Source organism: Pseudoliparis swirei, chromosome 19 (assembly GCF_029220125.1).
Source record: "Pseudoliparis swirei isolate HS2019 ecotype Mariana Trench chromosome 19, NWPU_hadal_v1, whole genome shotgun sequence".
Classification (NCBI taxonomy): Eukaryota; Metazoa; Chordata; class Actinopteri; order Perciformes; family Liparidae; genus Pseudoliparis; species Pseudoliparis swirei.
In genome coordinates, this window is record NC_079406.1 from 4,716,711 (window position 1) to 4,735,604 (window position 18,894).

General features: G+C 46.2%; 1 protein-coding gene across 1 annotated transcript in view; it reads left to right on the forward strand.

The window, feature by feature from the left end:
- Positions 1-4,374: 4,374 nt before the first annotated feature.
- The window catches only part of psd2 (pleckstrin and Sec7 domain containing 2), a 32,919-nt gene continuing 18,399 nt past the window's right edge, over positions 4,375-18,894 (forward strand). Inside the window, 4 exon segments of the mRNA XM_056439534.1 lie at positions 4,375-5,052; positions 10,547-10,951; positions 10,954-11,104; positions 12,189-12,953. Coding sequence (XP_056295509.1) covers positions 10,642-10,951; positions 10,954-11,104; positions 12,189-12,953 — 1,226 coding nt within the window. The 5' untranslated portion in view covers positions 4,375-5,052; positions 10,547-10,641.

The window sequence follows — 18,894 nt, forward strand, 5'->3', positions numbered from 1 at the left end:
TTTCAAACACACATGGCACATTCTGTCACCATGTTGGCGAGACCCCCAGTGTGTTCCTTGTATTCTTCTGCCTGTCTCTCTCTCTCTCTCTCTCTCTCACACACACACACACAAGCACACAGGTGAATGCAAATAAAACTGATGGTGAAATTCTTTGGAATCTGGTGGCGACCAATTCTCCATCCCCACTTTACATTTTCCAGCAGCATACACACACACACACACACACACACACACACACACACACACACACACACACACACACACACACACACACACACACACACCTCTTGTACCTTTGTATTCCAGCTCAGCTTGATAATGACAAGTGTTCACAGGTGGAAGTGACTGATGCTCAAACGATTACCCTCCCCCTCTCTATTTGTCACGTGGAGGGATCTGTGTCACTGAAACACACTTTTGCATGCCTCTGGATGTAATGACCCAGATTAGAGCCACACTCATACCGACACGTTTTTGTACACACGCACACACCTCCACACGCTCACACATATACACGTGCACACGCATGTGCTGACATGTCATGTTGGTGGTAATGAATGCTGATGAGGTAGTCAAGGGAACCGCTGGAGTCCAACGCGAAGCTGAGCAGCTAAACAATGATGTCCATATACTGACGGTAAGAAAAGATGTTTTTACTGAACGTGTTCCTTTCAGGTGAGACCAGAGAAAGATAGATGTTGGAGAACAAAGCCATTGTGCCATTAATGATGCCTCAGTGCTACAATGTCTTCTGCTATTCAAAATAACAGAATAAACTAGGATATATAGGTGATTTTAAAAAATATTTTTTTAATGGTTGCATATTTGAAGGCACGAGTGAATAGTGACATCCATTGGTAAGCATTTAACAACTTCACAGCCCTCTACTATCACAATTAAAGAAAAACATTGCACATTTAGCGAATTTACATTGCTTCTGGGAGATTAATGAGAAGATTGACACCACTGTCACGTCTGTGCATTAAGCCCTGAGCTCACAGCAGGAGTGTCTCAGCTTAGTGGAGCATAACACTGGAGGAAGGGGGAAATATAGAAAAAAATACACCGTACACCTCAATAACCCGCACCAAATAACCCGTTGTACACAACCAGTGACGTAAATAAGGACAATTTATGGTTTGAGAGGAAATTACAATGGACAGATAAAGTAGTGACTTTTTCTTTGCTCGGTCCCGATGCGCGCAAACCGGTGTCGGAGCTCTGTGGCTTTGGGTTTAAATCAACAGTTTTTTTCTCCACTCCCTCTGAATATCTTTGCTAAGTTTGCTCTTCATACATAGTATTAGCAAAAGCATTTTTGTATGTGACTCTTTAAAGATTGAACTGGTAAACATATTGTACCTTTGCTGCAACACTTACAGGAAGCAACTCCTTAAATGTTGTCACGGGAGGTTTAATTGGTGATTAGTGAAACCAGCTCGTAAAGATTCTAAAGCAATGCGTGTTCTTTTGTTTTCACACACCCATACACACCCATACACACACAGACACACACACACACACACATTTTAATTAAATATCAAATACCAGAGACATACGCATGCTTTTCACTCTAAAGCACATTCTGCTGTGAAGTCCTCTGATCAAAATCAAAGACCTACACACATTCAGTGTGTGTGTATTGTAGTGTGCCCACAATGCTTTCTGCCTGTATGTGTGTGTGTGTGTGTGTGTGCACGCCCCATCTGTCTCACTGAGCTCCCTGTCGTTTGGCCTGCTATTGCAGACGGAGCCAACGCTGTAAACTCTGTGGATCGATGCTCGTTTGGAGGATTTCTCTATTTAATTCTGCCTCAGTCAGCAGCCCTTCATCCTTCTGTGGGTGTGTGCGTGGGTGTGTATGTGTGTGTGTCTGCACACTGGGATTCGTGACGGTGTGTCCTTGTGTGTGCACATTTGTATCTGTATCTTCATATTGAATTGTCTGTGTGAGCACGTGCAGAGGAATTCTGCAGGAGCTTTGTGTGGCTAACATCTATGTGTGCACTTCTGTCGCCCACGCACACTCACACACACACACACACACACAAAGAGGTAGTCTCGCAGGAGAGGCCAAAGACACACACCATCGGGTTGTCTAGCACCTCCCCCTCGTTTTGATTACACTCATAATGATATTACTCCGTAGCACACCAACATCAGCATATTGGTTTATCTTCCCCACTTTCAATTACAATGCTAACAGACATATACACTCCTCATGAAAGCACATCTTGAGATTGCTCATTAGAACACACACACACACACACAGGTAAATACATGCATGAGGGCACACACACACATATACACACTCTGACACATTAACGCACCGTGTGCACCATCACAGGAGACCACCCACCCCAACAAACCAAAACGCAAGCTGTTAGCTTTTTTCTCCTCACCATCTCCCTCGAACCCCCCCCCCCCCCCACACACACAGACACACACACCCCCCCCATTGTCACATCAGGGATTTCCAGTGTCCCCAACACATTGCAGCCATCCCGACCGTGCAGATGTCACTTATCTGGCAGAACCTCCTCATTTCTGCATCCATCCATCCCTCCGCCTCTCCTGGGACACGGAGGAGGATACGGAGCAGGGGGCAGTGAGTCCATGTGAGTGTGTGTGTGTGTACGTGCGGTTGCACACACACACACACACACAGAGGGGGAAGGGGGACGGGCAGGTTAATGAATTAGTAATTAGGATTGGCATTGCGTCTGCAGTGGGCTTCCCCCAAACTCTCCGGGCATCTGTGTATCCTCTGAACTCTCTTTGTCATCTTCAAACCCTCTGCCCCCCCCCCCCCCCCCCCCGAGCCTCCTTGCATAACCCCCCTCTACCTGTCTCACTTCAGGCCTCGCCTCTCTAACCTTCTCTTTTTCCCTTGTCTTCAAACGCACACCAGACTCTTTTGTTCCCGGCCACATCCTCTCTCTCTCTTGCTTTTTCTTGCATCTTTCTCTTCTTCTCATCCGTCCTTTTTCTCTCTTCCTCTCCTCTCCTCTCCTTGTCTCTTCTTCTTCTTCTTCTTCTTCTTCTTCTTCTTCTGTCTCCTGCTAATGTGCTATATTGATCACTGGAGATCAACTGGATTGGAGGTTCTCAATCCATGCAGCCGATTGAAGCTCGGCTCCGCTCTGGATTATAAAGGCTGCGTCTGAGATCCCCCAAGAAAAGGTCGTTAAAAAACAAACAACTTGGCAGCAGACAATGCGGTGTGTGTGTGTGTGTGTGTGTGTGTGTGTGTGGTTGTCTATATACAGCTGTTGGGCTTCTGTTTATGACCTTGAGGTGCACAAGTAAAGAGGGTAATCTCAAAGCACTATACTGTATATTTTAAAGACAACACGGATGCTTTGCACTTTGGCTCTCGGCTTGATTTAACTGAGAGCAGGTGGAAAGGGAGTGAGGAACGGGTGGCGGTAGATTGGAAGGAAACGTCCTCTATGCTTTGTCAAGGGCAGAGTGGACACAGGCGAATTAATGTGGTATATCTTGGCAGATAACAAAAACTGCACGTCCGACATCGAGGAAAAGAATTTTACAATTTTGTGTTAGATCCTCTGACATCCAACAGCAAAAAAAACAAAACATGACAACATCATCTCGGGCGGAGAGCAGACATCTCAGACCGTTCTTTCTTTATCTCTGTCTTTCAGCCTATGTAATACTTGAGGGGGGGGGGGGAATCATGCAACTTGATGTATGTATATACATTTGGACACATAAGAATTCACACTAGTTTTCTAAGTGTCCGTTACCATCAACATTTCCCCATCTTTGTTCTCCAGCCTACATAACTGATTGTCATCTTTCCAGTGGTTGACTGGGTGGTGTTTTCCTTTGGTGTGGGCTGTAATTATAGTCCCGCCACCAAGAAAGGAGTATTGACAGTTTCCAGAAGGACTGGCATCTTTTTGGAAGAAGAGGAATGCCAAGTAAATCTGACCTCTCCATCATTTGTCTTGGATTATGTTTCTTACAGAAAATAACTCATAACGCACCAACTAAGTCTCTGCAATTCTATGTTGATTTGACCTCATGTGTTTGGCAATAGTTTGTTTTATTGAGTAGCATATCTAACAATCTATACAAGATATTGACCGTTTCATGGGTCATGTTTTCCCTCGCAGATATCAAATTCCTATCTTAATCAAACTGCAGCATGACCGACGCTACATCCTGGATATGACAGCTGCAGGACTTTAGACCTTGGACCACGGGACTATTTGACTGTCTGTAAATCATCAGCATATGGGCTGTTTTTAAACTTTCCCCCCAGTTGACATGTTTTCCCAAATACGTCTGGGGAAATAAATAGATGCCAAGTCGACCAACCCATTCTCCTGAGAACATACTGGAACCCTCCCCAGGGTCCTGCTGGACCTCATGTCTGGGAACTACTTTTACACCCTTGGCTCCCCCTGCATCCAGCTCCTAAAGTTAAAGCCTAACCCATTTTTATGATATCTAGGTCTCTGCGGTTATATCACCGGTTGTCCGAGAGGAGAAGGACGCGTGTCAACACAACTATCGGTGCTAATCTTCACTGCGGGCTAAAGTGTCCAGATACCAACAGGCCCTCGAGATGCGTTCACGTTCACACCGCGCGGTGACCACGGGAGAGTGATGCTGGTCCCGAGCGGTCCGAGGAGCACAACTACAATCCCCCAGCTGCCATTCAAACACGCCGAGGCTCCGCGAAGAGGAGGAGGAGAAAGAGGAGGAGGAGAAAGAGGAGGAGGAGGAGGAGGACGCCTCCGTTCATCAGTCCGCGCAGTATAGTCGCCGCTGCCTGGAATCTCCCGCGAGTCTTCGAACCAGCCTGCCGCGGAGGCGCGAGACACCGCCACGAGCTTCAAGCAAACCGCCGCGACCAACGGTCGCACGCGCACACGGGTGAGAGAGTGGGCAGTTGGGAAGAGAGAGAGAGAGAGGGGGAGAGAGAGCCCGTCTGTCAGTGTTATTCTCCCGGTGTGGATGTAGAGACAGCGGGGAGAGAGAGGACCACCGAGAAGGCGTCTGACCGCACGTACTTTCCCGGTGAGTGAGGAAACCTCCGTTATGGTGTTTAAAGTGTTGTCGTTTGTTTTTTATTAAGCTAGTGCCGCGTTAGCGCTAAATGCTCCGTTTGAGTCGTAACGCAGTCCGGTGCCAGGTAGTTTATGAGAGCATATTTTCTCAGAGAAAGAGAGCCGCGTGTGTAACAGAGTTTTTTATTTTCTTTGCTAAATCTGTGACCAAAACAAAAGAAGCCCTCACAGCCCGCAGCCTCCTCGCACCGGCGGGCTGGAGGGCAGCTAATACGGGCTGAGAGATACGTGGGCCGTGGGGTTCTATGGAGGTGTGTGTGTGTGTGTTCTCTCTGTACCCCGGGAAGAGAAAGAGAAAAGCGTTTCCCTTCCGCTTCTAGGAAGCCAAGTCGGTCTTGAAACGCCAACAAGGTCTATTTGGGAGGAAAAGAAAAGGCACCGGCCCTCAATTTGAGCTCGAGCCGTGTCTCCCAGCCATCCTGTTGTCATGGTTACTGGCTCGAGGAGGCTGGGAGAGCAGGGCTGTCTCGCGCTGTGCTCTCTCTTTCACACGCACGCGCGTGCGCAGAGAGAGAGACAATAAGCTTATAGTCTCTCCGGTGTTTGTTTATGTCTTTTTAAGTGTATTGGGAGAACGCTGTGGGAGAAGACCGACACACATTTCTGAGGGTATTATATATATATTATATATATATATATGCACATTTTAAAGGTCAATATAAGCCCCCACATGTGTGTGAATTAAAACAGATGACTATAATGAACCATAAAATTACCGTGAGCCCAACATGGACTTCCAGTCACAGAATATTATAGAAAAATACACAGTGATTTATTTTGTTCACGGTGTATAAGATAGAGCTTCTGGACTATCTTTTCCTCAGGATGTGGGTGGTTTCTTTATAACAGGTGTTTGATAGCAGCTTATTTATCATCCCCAAAGCACTGCAGTCACTATTATCTTAATTATAGACATTTACATGTCTCGTCTAGAGCCATTGCAATTCATTCCTCCAAAACCAACGTGGGCTCTCGCAGGCAAAAGTGCAGCTCCGCTTTCTCCAATGTAATCATCATGAACTCGAGGTGTCAGACATGCAGCCGAACCAGCAGCAGCTCCTCCACGCCAAACTGTTTCTTGTTTCCTCTTCTCCCAGTTGAGTACTTTATGGAGACAATGGTGGAGCAGAATAAACAATACCGAAAAACCCTTAAGGAATATATTAAGAAAGCCAATTCCAATATGAGAAAGGGAGGAGGCAATTTTACAAATCATTCAGATGCCATAATGGGTATGCTGTGTGCATGTGTGTGTGTGTGTTTGTGATAAAGTGAATTTGCATGGCGAAATGGAAATGTCTAGGGAAAAACAAGATAAATCACCACATTACTGTGAGCATATTGAGATATAAGTGTTTAGAGTGACACAACGTGAGGGGATGGTTGACCTTGACAGCACAGAAGTGACATATTATGGTGATTTTGGAGCCGGCTCACTGATATGCTCCAGTAGGCTGATGGGGCGGCTGTAGTCGGAGGCTCTGTGGTCCTAATGGTGTGACTTGCAGGCAGGCAAAAGGAAAACACCCTGGACGACTTCCAAATCCGTATTTTCCTGCTTTCCTGTCCGGGCTAATGACCAGGAAATATGTGTTCTTCCCTCTCAGCCTGCATCTGCGCTTGCGACACAACAGCATTTTTAAAAGGTGACTCTTAACTCTGCACCACGTGTGTGTGTGTGTGTGTGTGTGTGTGCATGTTGGCTGCTGTATAAGTGCCTCGCTGCATGTCATGAAGGGTCAGTAGGTCGTTTATAGGGTGAGACCGCAGTGTTTCTCTCTGAGAGACGGAATGAAGAGAGGAGGAGGGAAGTCCTCAGTATATTCAAATGTGATTAGCACCATCAGTATTCAGTGATTGCTCTGTCAATTAATTTTGATTGCTGATTAGCTCTTTATGAAAAGTAGTTAGACGGTTGTCCTGGTGGTTATGGTGTCTATTAAGATTTTATTTCTACGGATGTGGAAGATTTTTGTTCATTGTGTTTCCCATCCTCTGAACAGAAACTTAAATAGTGCAAGCAATATAGATATATATATATTATATAAATTTATATATATATATAATCTCTGTGTGGGACGCTTTTTTTCGCAGACAGAAGAACTACACACTTTTTGTTGTTGCTGTTGCTAAAAAATTAAATCGGGCACAGCACTTTAAACATAATGAGGTCAGACAAGTTACAAATGGTCAATTGGCTGCATGTTCAATCACCGTTTAGCTGTTTTTCACTATATACACCAAGTGGAGATATTGTAGCTGTCAGAAATTCTCGATATAACGAATTTATTTATACATCTCAAATTATTTTCCGACATGTAGAAGCGAGCGTTTCTGAAACTCACCGGGGTCGCGTGGTCAGGACTTCTTTAGCTCTGCTGCTTTGATTGCTAAACGCATCTCCCAAATATATTGAATATACCCTTTAAAAATGAGCAAAATGACATGTTGAGCGGTTCAAGCCCCTCGCATCTTTCTGCCTATGCAGAGCAGTCGTGCTTATCACCCCAGAGTCCCTGTGGACTGCAGTTCAAATCAATAAGTATCACTACGGTGAGTGTCCCTGTGTGTGTGTGTGTATCAGAGAGTGTGTGCCTCTGTCTGAGTGAGACAGGAAGACAGGCGGAGAGATAGTGAGCGATTTATAAAAGGCTCCAGGAGACAGAAGAGCGCTTTTTAATGGCAACTTGGCCTTTCATCCGTAGCGTCATCCTCCCTGGATTGGTGGTTGATGCCCGGATGGGCGTGTTGTCGTGATGTGAGTTTGTGTGTTTGTGTGCGGCTTGATTGGCAGACGGTCTGATCGCAATCACAGGACATTGATCAGGTTTTAAGAGGCCCAGTGTTCTGCTGACGTAAGCGGAATGCAAGACGTCTCTCCCGATAGCTGCGTCGTACCACATAGAAGACACAACGACTGAGACACACACACATTGTCTCAGAGCCCCCCCCCCCCCCCCCCACACACACACACACACACTCCTTTCTCCATCATCGGCTGTGTTTGTCTCAATCCGTCGATGCGGGGCGTCTGAGCACCTCCTCTTCCTCCTCTTCCTCCTCAGCCGGCCGGGTTTCATGCTGCTCGCTTCCCCAGTCGTCGTCGTTTTGTTGTTGTTTTTTTCCTGTTTTTTTCCCCTCCTGGCTAAGATCCATTTACCTCAATTACTGCAAAAATGAGAGGCGGAGACGGAGAAAAGAGAGAGCGGAGAGTTAGACTGTGAAAAAAAACCCATAATGTCGAACAGATGAAGAAGAGAGAGTGGGAGAAAAACACTGGAGACGTCTGGTTTCATAACGGTTCCACTCTTTCCATTTATGGAGATGTTTTGTTTGTGTCTGACTGTGCACACTAATGTGTGCAAATGCATCGTTATGTAATTGAATGAGCGGATGCAAATTGTGCCCGGCTGCATGTGCCCAGTGCGAGGAGTGAATATCAGCTCCAGATGGAAACGTTCCAGCTCTATTCAGTTGTTATATTGATAAAGTAGGTAAGAAAATACTCATATATCCATGACATATACAGTTATGACAGTCTCTCCGATTTTTCATCAGTCTATGAACCTTTCTGGGTGTGTCCTAATGAAGTTAATAAATCATATGCGGTCCATTCTGGAGAGTGGCACGTGATTGATGGTTCCGCAGATAGAGATAAACTACCCGGTATCATGCAAACCATTCCCACGCTACATGAAAAATGAAGAACAAGAAGTAAAAGAAAGAGGAGGCCGATCACTGAACGCGTAGAATATTTTGAGGTATTCTCAGAGTGAGAAGGATTGAGCAGAAAACACACAAAAACTAGAACGGGCACTCGGTAGAGCGCATACCTTCACATATCACAAGATTGGGCATTGAATTATGAACATGTTGGCATTAGTTGCATGCCAATTGGATAAAAATTGACCGCGCTATGGTAAAAAGAAGATGTTGACCTTTTCATGACATTGACCTTTGACCCGATCAATCCCAAAATCTAATCAAATGGTCCCCGGATAATAACCAATCATCCCACAGTTGTGTTTACGGGGGTTCAGTGTGATCATTTCTGCCTAACTAGGCCCCCCCCCCCTCGCACCTGCATTTACATGCCTTCATAAGAGCTTTGAGTCATAAGTCTCCAGCTCGGGATGATTAAGCAGAGCAGATATCTCCTGACTGTCTGCACCCGGCAGACGGGGCCGCACTCAAATGTGCATTATTTGTTTGGTTAATCACTTCATTTACCGTCTAAATTATTACAGAATTACTCTTTTTTTAATTTGTATTTCAAGCCTCTTTGACATTTCAACGTCACACAAAGACAAGTTAAGACGATGGAGATGTGAAACAATACACCTTATAATTACTAATTGGGAAATCAATGGATTTATGTTAATACTACTATTTCGATGATAGTGATAGATAGATAGCTTGTATGTAAAAATCAACAGGAATATTTTCTAATTGATTGAGATTGAATGTTTGTTATTGACCTTGGAAACATCAGTTTGACGAAACAGCTGCAGCACAAGGTGCAGGAATAGCTCTTCCGGAGCTTTCCATCCCATGATGTCACAGTTGATCCATGTTCTTTTGGTCCATGTTCGCTCACAGATGGAAAGTTCATCCATGACCTTGAGGATTGCATAATTCAAACGATAAAGACAAATACTTATCGATTAATCTATAATCCAAATTGTCGGGTGATCCGTTTTTTCCCTGTTGATTCATCAGCTGATTGTTTTTCCCACAAATCCCACTCTTCATCATCCGATTATATCCATAACATTGGGAATTCTAATCTTGTTTTTCACGGAAAAAGAAAAAAAAACATATTTTTTTCCATAAAAACACAAATATATCCTCCTTCTTTAATTAGAACATTAGCCGCTCTCTGCAGAGCCGTAATGAAGAGCTGCTCGTTAGCGTTCGCCCGTGAGCCTGCAGTGAGGATGAGGAGGAGGGCCGGCGGTGCAAGTGAGAGTCACAGTAGTTTAAACCTCAGGTTACCGTCACGCATTTACACAACGTGTGGAAAACAGACCGTGATTCAGCCGGGACATCTCCACGCAGACCGAGAGCGGGACGAGCCGGAGGGATCGTTCTGACAGGAATCAGTCGAGCTGCATTGAACAGATCCCTCTCGGTGGCCTGTCCTCTGCTTCATCTCCACCTCTTCATGCCCTCCTTTCAGAGGTGGTTTCTGTGGTGCAGAGGACAAAGCGCATCTAAACACACACAAATACACCCAGATACACACTGCAACACACACACAGGCTGTTCTTTTACTGAAGGTGACCCCTCCGACTAATTAAGGCTAGAAATAATGAAATGGCTGTATCAGTATCTCCCTGTTATTACAGTAATTTAATAGCACGGCCTCCTCCTCCTCCTCATTTTTGTCTTCCTTTCATGCTGAGTTTCCTCTCTCTCTCTCTTCTGTCTCCTTTTCTCTGCAGAGTGTCCTCCCCTGATCGGAAAGCCCCGGTCCTCATCCCTGGCAGAAGTGGACAGCAGCCCCCTCCCCATCCCCTCCCATCAGCGAAAGAGCATCATGACCCAGGAGGGGCAGGCTCTGCCAGAGAGCCCAGTGGAGCCCGACGCCGCCGCAACCACCGGCGCCGCTGACCCCCCCGCAGAGACACACAGCCAGGCGGAGACGGAGAAGCTGGGGGCGAAGGACGACAGCGAGGAGGGAGAACAACAAGACATCAGACGGGGAGAGGAGGAGGCCCAGGGGGAGACGCACGGGGAGGGGAGGGAGGACGTAAAGGATGAGGGCGGAGAGGGCGAGTTGGAAGAGGAGAGTGCAGGAGGGGAACGACGTGCAGATGGAGGGGCGGAGGGAGAGAGGGGAGGGGCGAGAGGGGGAGTGCGCATGAGGAGGTGAGCTCGGCAGGTGAGGAGGAGGCAACGCATGAGGAGGAGGGGATGGAAGAGGAAGAGGAGGGGAAGGAAAGTGAAGAGATGCAACCGTCTGCTGAAGAGGAGGCAGCTCACCCTGAACCAGCCGGCCGGTCAGTGCACTAAATCCTCATCCTGTGTAAAGATATATATATATATACATATAGATATACATATATACTGTACATATACATATATATATATACATATAGATATAGATATACATATACATATATATACTATACATATAGATATACATATATATATATAGATATACATATACATATATAATATTCATGTATATGTATATCTATATGTATATATAGATATACATATACATATATATATACATATATATACATATAAAGATATACATCGCCGGTGGAGTGAGGAGATCTTCTGACCTTTCGGTGTCAAAGTATGACATCACATTAAAGAATAATCAATACACACACACACACACACACACACACACTGTCTTAAGGGAAAGAATAAAAAAACTACACAAACACACACACACACTGTCTTAAGGCAAAGAATAATCAAAACCACACCCACATACCCACATACACACATACACACGCACACACACATGTGTTAAGCTGAATCTGCCCTCTGTGCTCTGGGTGTTTACGTTTCACGTATCATAATAGAATGCCACTTTGCCTTTCCGAATGTTTTTTAATGATACATTTTTTTCCGGATCGGAATTAACCTAATTTGCATTTGACAAAAAACGAACGGACAAAAGGCGACTCGACTAAATGAGCCGAAAGGACAACAGACGTCTAGTTTTCAAGGAGGCGTTTCACTCTCTGATTGAGATATTTCTCTCCATCTGCAGCAAACCACAATATATTCATATCGTCATAAATGAAAGGGGATGAAATAGTGGAGGTGTGACGGACCGGGGGGGGGGGGGGGGGGGCTTCCAGCGAATCACGCAAGGGCAAATTGGACAGTGCGTTTTCATCTTTCATCTATAGCTTCAATTGCCACTGTGGCCGTTCAAGCTGAAATATTTCCCCATTTTGCATATTTCCCCTGAATGAAGAATGATTTCAGCGCTGAGAATGAACGATCTGCTTTTGCATCCGTGCCGACCTCAACAAAGCAACCGCAGTGTGTTTGAGTCATACGCTAATGGTCATTTCCCACTCTCTCTTTTGCCTCTGCTCTCTCTCCACGATGACACAGACTGGCTAATGGCATAGGTGGGAATGAAGACGACGGCGAAGAGGCGGGCGAGGAGGACGAGGGAGGAGATGAAGTGGGCACTCACACGCACTTGGACACTTTCAGCTCCAACTTCGAGACGACTGTAGAACAGGCCGACGCGGAAGTGGAGGAGGAGGAGGAGGAGGAGGAGGAAGAGGGCCAGAAGGAGGGAGATGGGAGAGCGAATCAGGACAGCTTCAGCTCGACGTTCGAGCAGATCGTTGAGCAGGTTGACGTCCAGGAGGAGGAGGATGAGGAAGAGGCGAGGGAGCTAAAGGAGGAGAGCGACAAGGGCAAGGTGGACAACAAAGACGGCTTCAGCTCCACGTTCGAGCGCATCGTGGAGTCCGCCCTCCTGAGGGGCGGGACCTGCTACAGCAGCCTGGACTCTCTGGACGTGCTGTCGCTCACCGACGAGACGGACAGCTGCGTCAGCTTCGAGGCGCCACTGACGCCGCTCATCCAGCAGAGGTCGCTGCTCCAGGGCCCCGAACCCCTGGAGCTGGAGCTGGAGACCGTTCAGGAGCTCGAAGGGGCCGAGGCCGGACCGGAGTCCCCGAGCGACCTCGCCGCCGGGGGGAGCGCCGTCTGCGGAGCGATGGCCGGAGTCGGAGGAAGCCCGCTGAGGACCACCATACCGGGAAGCAGGTCCGAGTTTATGCTGAGCCAACCGGCACGCTGGGGCATCCCGAATGGTTACCATGGAGCCGTGGAGGATCGTGGAGCCATGATCAAGTCTGTCAGGTGAGAAGAACCCAATCGTTATTTAAGCATTTACAGCATCCTTTAACTTATTTTGAGCGAGGGGATGGGTTTTGCTTGAACCGGGATTGGGCAATATATCAATATTGTCTCAATATTATATAAATATTCTATCAATATTGTGATGCGACACTAGATATCGTATGATGGCATGAGTGTTGTCTTTTCCTGGTTATTACAGTAAAGTATAAAAAAAATTGAAATTTCCCCACTGTGGGACAAATAAAGGAATATCATCATCATCATCAAAGGGACGTAGCTTGCCAGACCGTTTTGAACTGTTCTATGAATTCCCATCACCCACTTGGGCATTATAGCCGCATTCCTGATAATTATTCATAGAAAATCTGATATTGTAAATATTTTTGTAAAAGCACCAACTATCATCTCGACGATATTTGTCTCAATATATCAATATTAAGGTATATTAGACATTTTTTAAATCGCTCAGCCCTGATCCTGGTAAGAATTGGTGCTTCACATGGTCGGGTGTGACGCCGTGTTTCAGTATATTACCACGAGCAGTTACCAAAGTTATCTGAATGTTTCTAATCTTATGCCTAAGGGGTTTTAAAGTAAACACAACGATATAACTATTTCCCTGTTGCCACTCACAACTGAAAACCTGACATGTAATAACTGTTCCACCATAATCAAACTGTCCATGCAGAAACACAACATCGGATGGCCATGTCTTTGCAGCATATCAAGATTCAAGGTTCAAGGTTCAAGGTTATTTATTTGCCATCTGTGCCGAGACCAGCAGTCCAGACACATCGGGATTATTTTTGCAGGGCTCTCCGAGTCAACAGAGGTACAAAAACAAACACATTATAATAATAATAATAATAATAATAACAGTAATAACTAGAACGGGCACTCGGTAGAGCGCATACCTTCCCATATCACAAGATTGGGTATTGAATTATGAACATTTTGGCATTAGTTGCATGCCAATTGGATAGAAATTGACCGCGCTATGGTAAAAAGAAGATGTTGACCTTTTCATGACCTTGACATTGACCTTTGACCCGATTGATCCCAAAATCTAATCAAATGGTCCCCGGAGAATAATCATCCCATCAAATTTCATGCGATTCGGTTTAATACTTTTTGCGTTATGCGAGTACAAATACTCGTACTGCATACAAATAAATAAATAAATAAATACACGGCGATCAAAACATAACCTTCCGCATTTTCAATGCGAAGGTAATAATATAAATATGAAAAGTATATAAAAAAAACACTGTACAAAAACACACTGTACATAGTGTGGTAAAAGTATATACAGTATTAAGTACAGGAACAGGTTATCAACATAAAAAAGGAGATACATAAATAATAAATAGGTTATATATAACATATAGGTTACTCTGGATGTTTAACACATTATAAGTGTGTTGTGTCTCAGCCCGGCAGCGCAGGCTTGGTGTGTATCACCGCTGCCGTCCTGGAGTATAATCCGTGCAATATGCTGTGACCTTGGTTTAACCAGCAGGTGGCGTGAGCACGGTGAGACCCAGCTGTGAGGGGGGCAGGGCGGTGGGGGGCAGTGTGGTGGTCTGGTGGTTCAAAAGGAAGCGATTTGTCCACACGTGTAAACTCCGTTGGCAGGCAAACCCGTGCCAACCATCTCAAACAGCCTTCCCATCTCTTGGTAGAGGAGAGAAAGAGACCAGTTGCTGCACTCGGTTGGAAACGTTTCAAATGCAGGAACGCGGCAACAAGCAGACGGAAAGGCAGCACTGACAAATATTCAGGAGGAGCTTTTGAAAACAAAAAAATGATGCAGTCAGTGGGACTGTTGGAGCAGAATTGCTGCATTTCAAAGGAAACGTCTCCTTCCCCCCGGTCCGAGCGACTGAGCGTGGTGAACTCAGGGCGGCGAGTTCACGTGACGCTGACGTTCGCATGGCAGTCGGGCTGTTTGCCTTCCTCCGCCAGTCTGCTGAAAGCGTACTTGCACAGCGGAGGAGCGATAACCTCGGCGCTGCCAGAGCACACAGTGCGTACGCACGACAGAGGACCTCCTTAGAGTGGACACAGAATGTGCAGGGCTGCTTTTATATGGGAGATTAACGCTTGACATGTTTACTGCGACACGTAAATAAGACACAGGGCGGCCGCAGAAAGGATCCCTTGGATGAGCCGAGCAGCGGGGGCTTCCTTCTCTCAGCCGGCTGATATTCATGACAGCGCTGAGACGATGTACTCTAACTCATCCGCTCCGTCCATCATTTGCATAGACCCCGAGGAATTGTGGGGGATATACGGCAACAGCTGACAGTACTAGCCTTACGTTTTAATTACCTTAATAGCACTAAGGAGGGTTGAGGACGACAGGGGCGGAGCCACTGAAGGGGGGAGGGGCTAACGGGAACCATACGGGAGAAGCCGTGTAACCTGAACTATAGGTCTGGCTTGGAGTCAATCCCCGTGGCTTGTTCTCCAGCTCGGCCCTCCGCTGCACACGGTCTCATTTACACTGGAAAGCCAAATAGATGCAGCCAGACCTCCAACAGCTCAGCTCACTGCTGGGATTTGTTCACAGACTCTCCCCCCGTGCTTTCGTAGCTCAGTACGAGTTATGGGATGAACTGAGGATTTAAGATGTCGTCTCTCTCTCTTTCTCTCTCTCCCCCTCTCTCTCTTCTCTGTGTGTATACAGATGTTGTCCAGGTCTTGTTTCCTGACCACCAGCGCCAAACTGAATGAGCTATTGTTTATGTCATGACATCATCGTCTTCGGCTTTCCTCTGCCCAGCAGGGTCTTAAAGTGTGTGTGTGTGTGTGTGTGTGTGTTCGTGTGTGCATGTGATTTTTGCTCCAAGCTTGCCAGACATTTGAGCACTTACATCTCGAGTGGATACATCTGCTAGTCGGTCTTTAAGGGATATGTTTAAGCTTTAAAGACACTCCCAGTAACTAGAGGTCATTGACTTTAGTTCTTCAGGAGATACAAGAATTGGCAATTCAAGGCAAACCATTGGAGGTGAAAGCCATCGCTCTGACAGTTGAAGTTTGCTGTAATATTCTCCAGGGATTTTCAAATAATTGCTTTTCGGCCCAATTGAATCGAAGTAGTTTGAAGTAGCGCGGCAAAAAAATAAATGCTAATGATGAAAACTCCATAGCACCATTTCTTTTTTAATGGACTCTCGAGAACACGCAGCCCACAGGGAATAGAACCGACGGGCTATTCTCGTTTTAAAATTCACATCTTAAAAGCTTTTTTTATGATTCACAACGTCTCCAAAACGGCAGCGCGTCAAAGCAAAAACAATTATTTGCCCGAGCTATGAAGCCTGCTGCGTTATCTCATCCATTTCTTCTTCTCTCTCTCTCTCTCTTTCACTCTGTCACTCCCTCTCTTTGTTAGCTCCATCTCACCTCCCGTCTCTTTATTCATTTCCCCCACTTTATCCGTCCTCGACGACTTTATCTCATCTCCTGTCCTCCTCCTTTCTTCTCCGCATCACCTCCTCTTCCTTTTCGCCTCCGGCGCTCTCCTCCTCCTCCTCCTCCTGTTGCTTCTTATCTTTCATTCCTCTGCCACTCCCTACCTCCATTCTTCCCTGTGGGGAGCCTCGGAATTGGCGCAGTGACATATTTTGGCACTTCTGGCGTCATGGACAACTAGTCCTTTTCACTGCAGGGCCGAGCAGCTGCAAAGCAATGAAAAAACCCCCCAAAAAGGCGAGGTAATCAGTCAGTCGGCCCGTCAACTTGGCAGACGTTGAGTTTTTACATGGCCGGGTCATTTTCTATTCCCTAGTGGATTGAACCGCTCAAATAGACTTTCCATTCACGAGCTGCAGAGCGCAACACGACGAGACATCAGCATCACTCCCTCCAGGAAACACACGACACCGTCGTTCTACGGTTACTGATGGATTTATTCGTCTCACGTCCTCCTCAGTCAACACCACCGCCACCGATCCACCCAACAACCGTATAAATACATTTCGACATACGTTGGCGTTTCCATTACGCACAAACCTGTTTGCACGTAAATATGCGCGATGAAACATAAAGAACTAGAACGGGCACTCGGTAGAGCGCATACCTTCGCATATCACAAGATTGAGCATTGAATTATGAACGTTTTGGCATTAGTCGCATGCCAATTGGATAGAAATTGACCGCGCTATTGTTAAAATGAAGATTTTGACCTTTTCATGGACTTAACCTTGACATTTGACCCGATCAATCGCAAAATCTAATCAAATGGTCCCCGGATAATAACCAATCATCCCCCCAAAGTTCATGCGATTCGGTTTAATACTTTTTGAGTTATGCGAGTAACACGCATACAAATAAATAAATAAATACAAGGCGATCAAAACATAACCTTCCGCATTTTCAATGCGAAGGTAATGTTAAACCTCGCTGGCTACACACAACCGAGAGGGAAATGGGTCCACTCAGAAAACAATGATCTTTGAGAAACCAACACTTTGTTGTCACTTAAACTTCTTTAACTTTAATCTTTTAGCGCAGTACAAAACTTCTACCGCTGCACGTGTCTTCAGGAGATGGTCGCACCTAAATATGTCACAACATAGGACGTTAAAATGGTTCCTATCAGGTGTACAAACAGAATCAATATTCAAGAAACAGGTTGTACGAATAATAATCTGTAAACAAGCCCATTAAATAATTACATCAATTGAACAATTTCCCCATTTTAGGACAGATTAGCTAATGTTAGCATGTTAGCATGCTAACATGAGCTAATCAGTAAGGGCAGCTGAGGCGGACGGTGATGTCATAGATGTTGCCGGTATTTAGCCAAACTCCTTCAGATTCATTCTCTGGACATCCTTCATTTAGTCGTCCCTGATCTATTTCAGTCCCGCCCAAAGTGTGTGTGTGTGGGGGGGGGGGGGGGGGACCTAAAGGCCGACATTTCTAACGTGGCTGAAGACTAACAAGCCATTCTTTCCCTCTGAACAAAGAGCTCTGAACACGGCCACGCAGCAAGGGCGTTCGTTATTACTGGCGACGCACAGAACGAGCCGGCGGAATAAAGAGTCGTGTGTCTTTTCCGGAAATCATTGTCGTGCAGCACAAAGCGGTCGGACCCCCGTCGCTGCGTCTCAATCCGCTGCGTGAGTCACGAATCAGTCGGACATGCGTCTGACACGCCTTTCACGAATTCATCGTCTTTGTTAACGTGATCCTATTTTACAGATCATATACAGTCATCTTGCAGCGCATCAGTGCAAAGAAACACCAACCGGCTCACAGACTTCCAACGCGTGAAAAGATATTCAAATTGATTCCGATGGCTTTCAGAGCCTCGCATCAACGTTGGCGACAGCTTCAGCGCGTACAGACTGCGCCCGAATTTCAGGCGTCAACTCCCATAACCCGACGGGGCTTTGATGACGCCCCGGGCGGAGAGACGCCGCCTCATCTCACCTCGGCCCAAACTCTCCCCGGAGATCTCCTCCCTGCTACCGACGATTCTTCTGACATCAGTGGCTGGAGGAAGTGGAGTCGGCGGCCGGCCACGGGGATTATAGGAAACACAGGGAAACAAGGAGTGAAGGCTTCATGCAGTCAGCTGTCGTCTGTGAGCATGCTTGTTATTTCAGTCAATTAGGTCGTATTTCAGATTGCGCTGTCAGCCACATGTGGTCATTTGATTAGTTAGCCAATCAATCTGTTCCTCTAACAGTGGAGACCAACATTGAGGTTCAAGCTTAACCTTAATCCATAGAGGCTGCTGAGAAAATACACATTCTCTCTTGACTCCTTCACTTTGCTCTATCTCTCCTCTCTCTTTCTGTCTGTCTCTCTCTCTCTTTTGCTCTCTCTGTGTCTCTCCTCCTCTCTCTCTCTCTCTCTCTCTGTGTCTCTCTCTCTCTCTCTCTCTCTCTCTCTCTCTGTGTCTCTCCTCTCTCTCTCCTCTCTC